This window comes from Apis dorsata, unplaced genomic scaffold (genome assembly GCF_000469605.1).
Source record: "Apis dorsata unplaced genomic scaffold, Apis dorsata 1.3 scaffold_29, whole genome shotgun sequence".
In the NCBI taxonomy this organism is placed as follows: domain Eukaryota; kingdom Metazoa; phylum Arthropoda; class Insecta; order Hymenoptera; family Apidae; genus Apis; species Apis dorsata.
This window is the reverse complement of record NW_006263331.1, coordinates 457,622-472,026: the sequence shown is the minus strand read 5'-3', so window position 1 is coordinate 472,026 and position 14,405 is coordinate 457,622. Positions and strand designations below refer to the sequence as shown.

Below are 14,405 nucleotides of genomic sequence, written 5' to 3'. Positions count from 1 at the left end.
AAAAAAAAAAAAAAAAAAAAAAAAGGAAAAAAAAAACGCAGGAAACAATTCTTTTCTTTTCTGTAAAATTTGAATGTCTTTATCGTTACCAATTTGTGGTAACCAATATGTGATTTCACTCAACTCGTGTCTTTCGAAGTTATCATTTTTGTTTCGTTTAAAATAATGTATTTGATTACGCTTATTATTCCTTCTCGTCTAAGGGAAGAGAAAACGAGAGATAAAGTAATTCAGAGTGCCATTGAAATATCGTGGAACGTTATCGTGGTAATCATATGATGAACAATTTTGGAAAAGAAAATGATATAATGGGAAAATGATGATTCAAAATGATGGTGATTTTTTATGGGAAGGGATAGGATGAAAAGAGACAAAAGAGTATAAATTCAATATCTATGTCAAAATAATTATCCGAAATATCTAGTAAATGTGGTCATAACTCTGAGGATTAATTTAACTTTAAGCAGCGACGACCGTCGGACTTTTATAACTTTTAAACGTCCACGTGTGTATTTGTTCGATTCTCTAGTCTATCCGATTCTAGTCTTGTTATTTTTTCTACCTTTTCATCGCATCTATCATAAAGAAAAAGAAGGAGAACGAAAAAAAAAAACCTATCGTAAATAATACAAATTCTGCGTAACGATACACGATCGGTGATCGCTTGATCGATTGATTTGCGAACATTAGAATATGTAGATAGTTACCTACCGAAAAAAGTATCCACGTACATAAAACGTGTACGGAGGAAAAAAAAGGAACGTAATTCAAGATTGAAGAAGAGACAAAGAAACCGATATTAAACGAGTATAATGAGTGTTAACTAGGATTAACAAATTGATATATTCGAGTATTATTGTATAATGCAATTTCGAAAAGAAAAAAATTCTTGTAGCATAGGATTTATTAATAATCGCATCGTTGACCCAATATTTTTCACCGTTATTCTTTATCGACACGTTATTATTATTTATCACATGCTCAATTATTCTATGAATGTATATTTATATATCGTTATGTTTGTCATTGTTTCGTCCGTTATTTTATTTATTGTAACGGGAAATTTAATCATATTACCGTTATAAACGATATCATTAACGTCATTGCGTATTATTATATATAATATATCACGATTGATGTTCATCGTTGCGATCGTTATTTGTAATTATCGTAAATCGATTATTCGTGCGCAATATTACGTATTTTTTCAATTCAAACAAAAACTCGTGCGAGATAATAAAGACAGAAGAATATGAAAAAAAAAAGGTAGAGGAATGCAGAACATAAAGCTTTATTTACAAAACGAATGCACGACGAATTTTTGCTATATATTTCACATAAAGGATTAAAGGAGGGTAGGAGAGGAAATATTTAATAAATAATTACAATCGATTCTATTATATATAGGTTTTACAAACACGCAATAAACTTTATCTTCGTTATCATAATGAAGCGAAAAAATCAAAAAAGAAAAAAAAAGAATTTATGAAAAATTATAAAACAATTAATACATATATATATATATATATGTCTTTTTTTTCATCGTAAAAAATTTACATTGTACAATGAAAAATGAATGAAAAAGTTCGCTTACTATTTACATTTTCTTAAATATACTATCGAAAATGCAAATTTTAATAACGTAATCGTGATTATTTTTTAAGTAAAATATTGATTTACTTACATGTACAGATGCATGTACATACATATAAATCTTACTCATATAATTATGCTAATATGCATAATAAGAATAATCAGATGAAAATAATTTTACAGTTCAATGGTCGCAATGATATAAACATCAATATATTATTACTATAAAATCGCAAATGCACACATAATAAGTACATTGATTATTGATAAATTGTTTCTATATAATCGTAAGCGTAATTTATTAATTATTATATCGTAACGACGATTGATTATCTGATTTATCGGCTGTGTTTGTAACGTACGTGATTAAGTATTAAATTATCAACTTAAATAGCAAAGTAATAGTTTTCAGAAATGATTTCCTTCAAACATTTTTTGAGATTTTTCTTATTTCTATATTTTTAATGCATAAATAGATAAAAAAAATAGGCCATTTTTTTTATATAAAATTAAAAAATAACTTTATTTAATTATTCGTGCTTAACTCTACTTAGCGCAATGTACGATTTCTTTGTAGATACATCATGCCAACCCACTGGACCTCTTTCACAATCAGCACATGCTAAATATTTTACATTGTCTACTGTATGAGAAACACCAATATTTTCAAATGTGTACATATCCTCCACCAACCAATAATCGGTTATCAGTTCTTGTTGATCAGCTTCACCCTCTCCCTTACGATGTATATAGGGTAGATTAAACTAAAATATTATATCACACAGCTTAGTTTAACTATTAAATATTTTGCACTCCGTTGTATTTTATATTTAATAAGAAAATAATAGAAAAAGAACTTAAAACTAAAAAATAGAAGAAAAACAAGTATACAAATTTTAAGGTTAGGTTTCTAATAAAATATAAATACAACAATTATGCAATATTTATTGAAATTTTGATCAATATTATAACTTTTATATAATTTATATATTTCATATTAATTTTTCATATTAAAACTGACAAACAATTACCTCAATATTAACTAGCCGGGCTACACCAGCATTAAGCATTTTTGATGGACAAAATGTACAATAAACTTTTAACTTGTTTTTCTCATCTTGATCCTTTAATATATTGATATCCTTGTTTGCGGACATGTCTTTCTATTTCAAATGTTTGACATTTATAAATATAAAACACTATTGACATTAATAATGTTGACACTTGAAACAAAAATACCACATGTACTGTAATCTGTTATCGCAGCAAGAAATACTCGATAATAATTCGATAGTCGAATATCGAACGATAAAATTTCTTTTATCGAAGACAGCTTCAAAGCAATATGTCAAATTTTATTTATTTTATAAAAATAAAAAATGTAAATAGAAATAAATCTTTTCCGAAAATATTTTAAATATTTCCATGAAATTTATTACGAAATATTAATACAAAGTAAAAAATTCATTTTTTTTATAAATAATCCAATCTGTCGATATGTTTCTTCAAAATTTTATTTTTACAAAATTTAATCATTTATTGTAAACTGTAATAAAATCATTTGTTCGTTCCATTTTTTTTTTACCTATTAATTTCCAACCATACTTATTAAATGCTTTATCAAATGGCATTGGATTTGTCCATCGATATTCTCCTGTTTTTGGTCCAATAACGAAGATAAGATTTCCTTTATAATCTTTCATATAATTATGAAAAGCGGATGCGTCATTGAAATAACAAAATAAAAGAGCATATTTATCCGGCAAAAGAAAAATATTATCTTCACGAATGAAAACAATATTTTTTAAAAATAAAGGTGGTGAATATTTACTACACCACCATGAGCGATCTAATTCTATACCGATCACGTTTAAACCTTAAACAAAATTAAAGATTTAATTTTTATTAAAAAAAAAAATTAATTAATAATCAATAAAAATTAGATTTTTATAAATGACTAGACGTTATAAAAATATTTTATGAAAATATCTTACCAGAATATTGCTCGAACAACCATTCTAATAAACCACAACCGCATCCTATGCTAATTAATCCAATCATATTATTTTGATCAATTACTTCTTTTATCCATTGTAAATCATTAATAGTTGGTAGAACCCAAAATAATCTGCTTTTATCTAATTTAATTAAACTACAATTTAAATTAATGATATCTATCCATTTTCGTTCATTATGAAGTGTTAAAATTTGTTCGTCAATATTTTCATTAACCATAATTTTAATATATAACAAGATATCTTTAAATCGACTAATAAAACACTGCTTTTATCGAGAATATATGTACTATTACTTATTAATAACTCACAATATAATTCGCAAATGAAATTTTAGAATTACATAATTCGTTAATATAGATATAAACATTGATGACACACATTAATAATCGATAATCGTCTATAAAAAAAATCTATAAATAAATATATATTTCATATAATTTTACATATAATGATAATAATAACTTAATATTTAAATAAAAAAATTTATTTAATAAAATATCACTTTTATTCCAAAATTCATTAATTACAATTTAATCAATTGAATAAAATATTAATAATTTATTGAATTACCTTACTAAGGCACTTTTGAAAAAACATGTAATATACATCACAGTTGCAGGCACTCATACATATATATTTAAAAAATTATCTTATTTTTAATTTAAATCTAATTTTTGCATTGCATAATGAATATCATCTGTTGAAATGTTTAATAAAATCTTTTGATATATATCGTTTCTTGAGTGTTCACATATTAATAATCTACTAGAACCCAATCTTCTGCAAATAGCAAGTACTTCTGTTACAGTAGGTATCTCAATACCTGCACAGATGAATAAATATATGATAAAAAATATCAAATTTGTAATTTTTATATATTTTACTTATCATATCGATATATTATTGAAAATATGAATAAACAAACCATCAAAAGAACACAATGATTCAAGTTGCTTATATGCATCTTTAAAATATACTTCTTCAATCGAAGTTCGCATAATTTCTGAAGATACTGCTTGCAAAAATATTTGTTCCATTTTTGAGCAATGTTTTATAGCTTGAACTTTCGCAGATGCAATCATTTCGGATACAGCTTCTGTTACATCTTGAAGAGAGATCGTTTCTGCATTTCGCGATTCTGCAATTTCTATAGAACGACGACATATATCTAAAGCTCGTCTAGCATCTCCAGATACAGCAGAAACCTTTCTAGAATAAAATATTTTATAATATTTGCTAAACAATGAACTTTATTACAATGCAATAATACCGTGCAACAAGTTGTACAGCTTCACTTCTAAAACCGTCGAAATTTTTAAGTCGAGACATAACTATTTCTTGTAATTGTTTATAATTATAAGGTTGAAAAGTTAATCGTGTTAGACCTAAACGCGATGTAACACGTCCCATTAAAACTCTCTCAGGTAAATCCATAGTATTGGCTATAGTGACAACAATTAACTGGGCTGTTGATTTTGTGGGCCAATCCAATAGATTATAAACAACATCTTGTCTTTTTGTGCACAAAAAATCAAGCTGCAATAATAACATATTAAAAATTAACAATGATAATATAGATAAATAATATAAAATATTAAAAAAAAATCATACTTCATCTACAAGAAGTAATGTCATTTTAGAAGTAGTATTATGAAATCTTTTTTCAAGTATAGAATATGATTGTTCCCATGTAGCTGTTTTATTATATAATTGTTTTAAAATTTGTACATAAGCTTGTCGTGGTTCAGTTAATTTCATGCCATTAATTGTAACATAATCAAATTCATCTAATTGGCCTTTAAGTATCAATTTTTGTAAACATCTAATAGCTTCATTTACAGTTGCAGTTTTACCTGTACCTGGTACTCCACTTATATATATACATCTACAAATTTTTATAATTAATTAATTAAATTTTTTTAATAAGCAATATTTTTGACATACCCTCCACTTTTATCCTCCAATTTTCCTCTAAGAAAAGTAAAAATGTTATTAAATTCTTCTTCCCTACAGGGTAAAGATTTTGGTATAGCACTAACATGTAATCTAGATCTAGCTTCCTGTAATGGTGTACTAGGTTTTAATAGAACATTATTCCGTTTTACTAATGATGGTGTTAAATTGCTACATTTTATTGAATGAGATTTTGGAGTATTTAAATGAGATTTCTGTTGTGATTCTATATTTTTTTCATTTTTTATATTATTTTTTTTAGTAGATGAAATTTTAATACGTTTATACATGTCAGATAAACATTCATCTTCAGTATCACTATTATTTTTATCAACAAATTGATCATTTGTTATTATATTTCTACAAATCATCTTCTTTTGATTATCCATTTTAAAAGAAGTAGAATTTTTAATTTTTACTTCTGATGAAATTTTAATACGTTTATACATATCAGATAAACATTCTTCTTCATCATTACTATTACTAATATCAATACATTGAATCTTTTTTGGTGTTTCACATATCATCCTTTTTTGTTTAATTAATTTAACAGGTGTACTGTTTGTACTTGTTGGTGATAATGAATTTTGTTTCTTTATCATATCATGTTGTTTTGAAGTATGATTTAATTTATTTATATTTTTAAATTTATTAGATTTTTTCAAAGATTTTGTTTTCAATATTTCAGTATCTGTATTACTATTCTCATTTTCTTCATTTTTTGTAGAAGAAATACGATTTCGTTTATTATTTTTTATATTTGAACATTCTAAATTCTTGTCATTAAGTTTGTCATTAGAAATATTTAAAGTTTCATTTCTTTTCTGTTTATTTTCATTTTTAATGTTAGATACAATAGAATTGATAAGTAATTTATTCTCATTATAATTAATATTTTTTCTATGCCTTAAAGATGGAGAATTATTTTTGAGATTTGAAGGATTCAATGTATCACAATAATAATAAGAAAGTTTTAAAGGTGGTCTTCTATTTCTATTCTTTCTTAATTGTTCATTTTCAATCTCAACATGTTTCATTTCCTTTTCATCATTTGTTTCAGTTTTTGTAGAATTATCATTGCTGTCACTATAAGATTCTTTTACTTCTAAATTTTTCTTTTTTCTTTCTAAATAATTTCTTCTTTTTTGTTTTCGAAGTCTATTCTGAGATTTAAGATTAGAATTGTCATATTCAGAATCTGTATCAATTTTATATAAACTTTGTTCTGTAGATCTTCTAAGTTTAATTTTAAGAGAAACATTTTTTTTATGTAAAATATTATTCTTTGATAATGCATATTTATAATTTTGAAACACATTTTCTGTATCTGAAGATACATCTGAAATAATTTTTATTATATTTTGAGCATTTGATTTTTTTTTTGTTTGCAATTTAGTTTCATTCATATTATCACATGATTCTTGATCATTATCAGAATTTGATTTTGTATCAAGAATTGTTAGTATTTGATGATCAGAACATTTATTTAATCTTGAAGTCATTTTAATTGTTGTTTACTTGAATTTTTTTTAACAAATTATATTACATATATTTTTTAATAAAATTTTTTTTATTAATAAATTATATTTAATTAATCATAATATGTACTTGATTAAATAAAAAAATATTAAGAAAATATATTATAATTCATGTTATATTATACATTTTTTTATGCATATATATTTTCATAAAATAAATTTATTATTTATTTTTTTAAATAAATATAACTTTTTAGTATTTACTATTGAAAAGAAAAGAAAAATATAAATATCATTAAGCAAAACACTCATAAACATATATGTACATATGTACCGCCAATTTTATTTCTTTAATTTTAATCATGAATAATGTAGTTTATTGAATTGACTTCGTATAATTGATATAATCAAACAAATGTTCTTTAAAGCCTCTAGTGTCAATTATAAAAACTATTGGAATGCATTCATTATTCTTATAAAGATGCATTTTCATCAATATTCACAAATAGTATCAGTTCTTCACGTATAGTATAAAAATAACTTAAAAATCATCTATTCTCATATTTATTTCGCATATTGTTTGCGAACTATTCATATAGAGTTACTGGCAAACATTTTTGAATATCATCTATTGATATTTTAACTATCATGCAATTTTTTCACAAACACTTAATAAATTCATATTTAAAATAAAATTCTTTTTATTTTTAAATTTTATGATTTTTCTGAGTATGAAAACAATAATTTAAATCTAATATTTTTTAAATATAATTAATTATATTTTAATTAATATGATTATATTTTATATTAATTAATTAATATAATTAATATAATTAATTATCAATGTTAGAATAAAATAAAATTTTTCGCAGATTTTTGTGTAGAAACTATTCGATATTTTTTTTATAAATCTTGATTTTTCAAGAATATCAAACACAATATATTGATTCTTTTCAAAAAACTGAAAAAATTAATAAATTAATGTTCGAAAATTATTTATGAATTATTATTATAATTATTATACACAATGTTCGCAAAAAGTTTGAATAATAGTTATAAAAAATTTGCAAATTGTTAGCGAACTATGTACGAAGTGTTCGTGAACTATTCGTTAGTGAGAATGCAGCTTAACGTAATTTGTTTAGTTATCAATAAAATTATTTTTAAAGAATTTTGAATAAACAATTTCTATCTTATTCTAATAATATGGATGAAGAAATGCGTACTCTTTGGTGTGGAAATTTAAGTGAAAAAGTGACAGAAGAAATTCTATATGAATTATTTTTACAGGTTTGTAAATTTATATTTAACAAATATTCGAGAAGATATTTTTCAATTCTCTTTAATAAAATCAACATTTTGAAAAATAAAAAATAATTTTCAAATTTTAATTATATATGATAATTTTATATTTAATATTATATACATACATATGTAGTTTAAACATATATAATTTTATTTATATTTTTAATAGTTTAATATTATATTCTAATAATTATATAATTTAAATTATTGTTTTGAGATTTAGTTATTTTTCAGACTACGAAAATGGATATACTTCTAATGTTGCAAAATATATTTTAAAATTTTATTTTTTACAAAATATTTTCTGCGATGTTATAGGGTGGTCCAGTACAAAGAGTTACTATTCCTAAAGATCGTGATGGCAAACAAAGAACATATGGATTTGTAACATATAAACATATCAATTCTGTATTATATGCCTTAGAATTATTTGATGGTACATCTTTATTTAATCGTCCTCTTAATATGAGCCCAAGGAAAAATGCATTATCACAAATTAACAACTCTCAAGACAATTTTGTTCATTTGAATCATTGGCTTCAATTAGGTCAAGAAATGTTATTAGGAAATGATATGTCTCATTTGAAAGGAGATACATTCGGAATGAATATATCAAATACAGATTCATACATGAAACATATAGATAATTATTCTTATAAAGATGATAGAAGGTCTCGACGAGTACATCCTTATCATAGAGAACAACATAAAAATAGTAACCATCATAATAATCATAAGAATATTCATTATTCCAAACGCGATTATAAAAATATTAGACATAGTTACTCTTAATACATCTTAATTTAAATATAAATAAAATATAATTTTTACTAATATTAGTTTGATAAAAATATTCTTTATTTATTTTTAAAAAAATATCAAATACAAATTCAGGTAAAATTTTTCGTAATCTTGCGTTTTTATTTTTAAAAAAAATTTCTATAATATAATAAAATTTTTTCATTTTGATTGCTATATGAACATAAATGTATTCGATTTATTTTAATCATTTAAATTAAATTAAAATATATATATTAAATAGAAGAATTATTTCCATTTATTAATCATAAGGTATATGATAATAATCATATGGCTTATAACATTTTGTACGATTTTTACGAAATTTTGTATTTTGTTGAATTATATGAAAGGCCCTTTCGGCAGTCATAATAACAGCAGCATTAATATTACCACTTGGTAAAAATGGAAATACAGATGCATCGATTACATATAAATTTGTTGTACCATAAATCCTATAATAAATAATTTATATAACATCTTATATAAAGAATAAAATAGCTTTATAAAAAATTATATAAAATTAATAAATTACTTAAATGTTTGATCAACAACATCACCCATCCGACATGTACCGGCCGGATGATACGAAGTTAAAGTTAAATGTTGTACGTAACATTTCCAATAGTTTGTGCTATCAAATATTTCATTTTCACAGCCAGGAAAATGTTTTTTATAAATAGATGCACCAATACTTTTCATGGCATTGGTTTCAATAAGTTTTTTAACGAATTGCAATCCTAAAAAATTTAATATTTCTGCAATTTTCTAAAATAATCTGTCATATATTATAATAATATTATATTTTATAATATGATAAGTTGAGTAAAATACCATCTATAAGAAGTGCAATATCATCTTCATTTGATAAATATTTTGGATCAATTAAAGGTGGATCAAAAGAATTACTACTTCTCAATTTAATCTCTCCTTTACTTTTAGGATGTAATAACACTGGAGCAATTGTTATTGTATTTTTATATAAATTAGGACCAAAATATTCATTGTATATCTATAAAAATGAATTAATATTTAATTATGTCAATAGATAATATATAAAATTTATTTTAGATTTGTTTATAATGTACTTTTTCAGAAATTCCCATAGTTTCTTTTAAAACAATTCCATAATCTCTTGATAATCCAACTGGCATTACCATTATTTCTAAATCTGGTATACTTGATTTATTTTTTTGAAAAGAACTGTGAAATGTTCCTAAAACTTCAACTCCTGTAAATGTCCAAGGTCCTAAGACAAAACAAGCTGGTATGAGTAATGATAATTACGAATTTTTAACATAATTTTACCTTTTCCAAACATAAAATAATTTAATGCTGACATAGGATTCAAAGTATTAGCCATACTGAGACCTATGCTTACATTAAGCATTATTAGGTCAATTCCAGTAAGCACATGATCTACCAAATGCTGACCTACTGGTAAATCATTAATTACATTTATCTACAAATTACAAATTATTAAATCATTATGAAAAGTTAATATAGAGTATAAAAAGTTCAAAAAAAAATTTACTTTTAAATCTTCTAAGTGTTTTTTTGGTCCAAAACCAGATAACATTAATATTTTTGGACTACCAATTGCACCAGCACACAAAATAACACTTTCTTTTGCGAATGCTTTAAATTTTTTATTTAATGCAACAAATTGTACTCCTACTGCTCTATTTGATTCCATTAATACCTTAAAATAATTAATAAATTAAAGATATTATAATTAGAAGTAATAATAAAAAATTAGAATTATATTTAATAAATTCAAATTTATTTTCAATATATATACTTTCTCAACATGAGCATAAGTAATAATAGTTAATTTATGTTTTAGAGATTTATATAATAATTTATCTGTACTCCATCGTTTTCCATTTTCCATAAATAATTGTACTTTCATAAAACCTAAATCAATAGAATATTTAAATATTTAAATATCAGAAAACTATATTTTTTTTATTTTTTGTTATATAATTACCATTTTTTAAATTATTATTAATATTGCCAATATTTTGTTTTAATTCTTGCAGTCCTTTTAAGATTATATCAGCAAGACCACTATTCCATTCTAAATCACTTATATGCATTGAACCACCTTTCTTTTTGATAGGTTCTTAAAATATTTTCAGAATAATATATAATAATAATTATAGATATAAAATAACAAAAAGCTGAAAATTACCAATAAAATCTGGAATCCAATCATTATAATCTAAAGGATGTCCTCGTACATAAAGCATGTAGTTTAATCTACTAGTTCCACCAAGAAGTTTACCAATTGGCCATTTGCTTTGCTATAAATGAATTCTTAATTATACATCTTATTTCATGACATATATTATTAATTTATATTAATTACTATACATTGTTGTTTAAACCCTTGCAAGCATTTTGTTGAGGTATAGTGATATATTGCCAATCATATGGACTGTTTTGAATTAGAGGAGCTAAAAGTGGAATATCTAAAAAAGGTGGTGCAATTCCTCCAGCTTCGAGTAATAATATTTTATATCCATGTTCAGCTAGTCTTGTAGTTAAAGTTATACCTGCAGTACCAGCTCCAACTAAATAGAAGAATATTTTTATTCTTTATAATATTTCAAACAAATTTATTTTTATAAATGTATATAATTATATTCTTAAAATATATTAACATATAATTTATTAACATGTATATATGAACGTACCAACGATAAAATCATATAATTGGAAATCATTAATATCATTAAAAAGCCACTGCTTACAAATATCAAAAAGATATATAAAATTAAGATAATTAGAAAATATAAATACAATTAAGGTGATGATTGTAAAGTGTAGAAACATGAACATTGTAATAGCTTAATAAAAATTAAGGTTAAGAATAGAACAAAAATTTTTTTCGATACGATAATAACTTTTCGATGTATAATTTCGAAAAAATGAAATAAATGAACCATTAGAAAAAAAGCATAAAAACATAAAAAATTACGAAAATATACATAAATATATTATTGATTAATATTTATTTCGTTGTTATTGGAATGTAATGTAATCAAACATCAATAAGAATTACAAGTATAAATCAGATATTATGTATATATTATTATTATACAAAGATATTTAGAATATCAATTAAACATATTTCATCATTTTTCTATCGAAATTACAATCTGTCCATATATTTTTATATTTTATATATAAACTATAATTTATATATAAATTTTTTATATTACAAATAAATTACTTTTTACAAGGATACATATATTTTCAGATATTTTTATTAAAAATATTAATAATTCGAATATATATTTATAATAATAAAGAAATATAATACATACATTTTTATAATTATATACATTTGCATGTATCTGTAAATAATTTTGGAATAATATTTCTCATGGAATTTTTTTTGTAAGTCTTTTGTTTTCCTTTCCCATTTTAAGCCATTGTTCTTGTAACTTATTATTTTGTTCTTTGGTACGATAATATCTAATAAAAAAAAATAAAAATTATTATTTAAAATTAAAGAAAAATTGCTTTCTTTCCAAGTTTGCTTCTTTCTACTTACTGACGGTATTCTGTACGTGCAATTGTCATTAATAATGTCATTACATTACATGTACCCTCAATATCATATACTGGAACTAAATGGGAAACTTCCAACACATTTCCTGATTCTTCCATCTTCAAAGTTCCATATACTTTAAAAATATCATGTTTTTGCTTAAAAAAGAATTTTTTTATAATATAAAATAATGAGATAATTTTATTGTACTATAAAAATAAGAACAAATAAAAGACAAATAATGGTAAAAAATAAAAGTCATTTACCCATATTACATAATAAGCATTATTCGAATCTTTAATATATATATCATTAACATTTAAGTTCTTGAAACTAATAGAAAATTGAGATTTATTTCCAGGTGTTAAAGATTGAAGCATAGCATATGCTTCAGTTTTTGGAATAAGTTTTCCTAAAGTTTGTATTGTTTTAACTCCATTTTTTTCATGATCTTCTAAAGAAAGATATTTGAAAATATTTTCCACTAGTATAGGAACATATGGAATATTATTATAAAACAAATTATTTCGTGTGGCTAAAGAAATTTTCCAATCTTTACATTGATATGATTCACTCATCTTGAATTATGTGTTCTTCTTTAAAAGTAATAGTACACTAAAAATGCTAACTTTTACATTTACATAAATTTCACCATCAATTATTCCTAAAATTAATTTTTGCATTCAAATATTAGAAAATATAAAAAAATTTTTGTAATTACTGATATCCTAAAATAAAGTTTCAATTTAATGTAATTATGTGAAAAAATATAAAAATATGTTTAATATAAAACTTTTAACTTAATTCAATTTATTTATTTTTGTGTTACAGAAATTTGAAAGTTATTCAAGACAGGATATTCCATATCAGGATATACTATATTTTGCGAGATTATCATCCAAGATATATTGTAATTATATAGCCGAAAAACAAATATAAGGAAAGCAAATAATGAGAAGGACAAAGATAAAATAAAAATAGTAGAATCAATACTATTTCTAGAATGTTGTAAATATATAATGCTATAAACATATAAACAAAATAGGCAAGGATGGCAGGAAGTAAATAGTAGGAAAAAAACTAAAATAAGTAAAAATTGATTTTTAATGCTTTCTTAATGCTTATCTTTTGAATATCAAAGATATCTTTTCAAAAATAAACAAAACAAAATAAAGTAAGAATTAGAAATCAATGTCATCTCGTAAATTTATTTTGAAGAAATATTTACTCAAAAGAGATGGCGTGGACAGTTAATTCTTCCTTTGTTTCTATTCTTTTTTTGCAATTTGTTTCTTTATACATTATATGTATATTTATATATATATATATTTTGTTTTATTTATAATATTTTTTAAATAACACTGATTTCATAATTTTTATTATAACTCTTTTTCTTATTATTTATTCCTTTTATCTATATTTATTCTACAAAATTTATGCATTCATAAAACAGTTTTGATATTTAATTAAAACTATATAAATTGAGAAACTATTAATTTAGAAAATTATTAAATATAATTAAATATCTTCTAATAATTTTTAGATATAAATAATTTAATATTTATAAATTTATAAAAAAAAAATACAATATATTAATATATCAAAATATACAAAGTTCTACTTAAGAAAAGTAATTTGTCTATCATATGATCTATGCATCTATCTATAAAAATATAAATAATATCAGAATATTCCTTTAAA

At 22.7% G+C, this 14,405-nt stretch overlaps 5 protein-coding genes across 5 annotated transcripts in view; 1 reads left to right on the top strand and 4 right to left on the bottom strand.

The window, feature by feature from the left end:
• Positions 1–2,086: 2,086 nt before the first annotated feature.
• LOC102676307 (guanine nucleotide exchange factor MSS4 homolog) lies at positions 2,087–2,954 on the bottom strand. Its single transcript, XM_006608176.2, has 2 exons — positions 2,625–2,954; positions 2,087–2,357 (listed from the first exon to the last, which is right to left on the bottom strand). Exons 1-2 carry the CDS (start codon positions 2,748–2,750, stop codon positions 2,124–2,126), a joined length of 360 nt encoding a protein of 119 aa, XP_006608239.1. The 5' UTR covers positions 2,751–2,954; the 3' UTR covers positions 2,087–2,123.
• Positions 2,955–3,083: 129 nt separating this feature from the next.
• On the bottom strand, positions 3,084–3,911 carry LOC102676450. The gene is made up of 2 exons (XM_006608177.2): positions 3,588–3,911; positions 3,084–3,469 (listed from the first exon to the last, which is right to left on the bottom strand). The coding sequence occupies exons 1-2, from the start codon at positions 3,826–3,828 to the stop codon at positions 3,126–3,128; spliced, it is 585 nt and encodes a 194-aa protein (XP_006608240.1). The 5' UTR covers positions 3,829–3,911; the 3' UTR covers positions 3,084–3,125.
• A 182-nt stretch (positions 3,912–4,093) lies between these two features.
• Positions 4,094–7,213, bottom strand: LOC102676585 (origin recognition complex subunit 1). The gene is made up of 5 exons (XM_006608178.2): positions 5,556–7,213; positions 5,223–5,496; positions 4,882–5,147; positions 4,537–4,820; positions 4,094–4,434 (listed from the first exon to the last, which is right to left on the bottom strand). Exons 1-5 carry the CDS (start codon positions 7,064–7,066, stop codon positions 4,268–4,270), a joined length of 2,502 nt encoding a protein of 833 aa, XP_006608241.1. The 5' UTR covers positions 7,067–7,213; the 3' UTR covers positions 4,094–4,267.
• A 936-nt stretch (positions 7,214–8,149) lies between these two features.
• The window catches only part of LOC102671392 (protein farnesyltransferase subunit beta), a 9,499-nt gene continuing 3,243 nt past the window's right edge, over positions 8,150–14,405 (top strand). The window contains exons 1-2 of the mRNA XM_031511496.1: positions 8,150–8,332; positions 13,536–13,614. Coding sequence (XP_031367356.1) covers positions 8,316–8,332; positions 13,536–13,614 — 96 coding nt within the window. The 5' untranslated portion in view covers positions 8,150–8,315. The remainder of the gene's footprint in view (positions 8,333–13,535; positions 13,615–14,405) is intronic.
• Positions 9,378–12,065, bottom strand: LOC102676847 (glucose dehydrogenase [FAD, quinone]-like). The gene is made up of 11 exons (XM_006608180.2): positions 11,845–12,065; positions 11,522–11,721; positions 11,340–11,451; positions 11,136–11,270; positions 10,947–11,062; positions 10,680–10,847; positions 10,454–10,607; positions 10,234–10,394; positions 9,980–10,157; positions 9,681–9,885; positions 9,378–9,600 (listed from the first exon to the last, which is right to left on the bottom strand). Exons 1-11 carry the CDS (start codon positions 11,987–11,989, stop codon positions 9,408–9,410), a joined length of 1,767 nt encoding a protein of 588 aa, XP_006608243.1. The 5' UTR covers positions 11,990–12,065; the 3' UTR covers positions 9,378–9,407.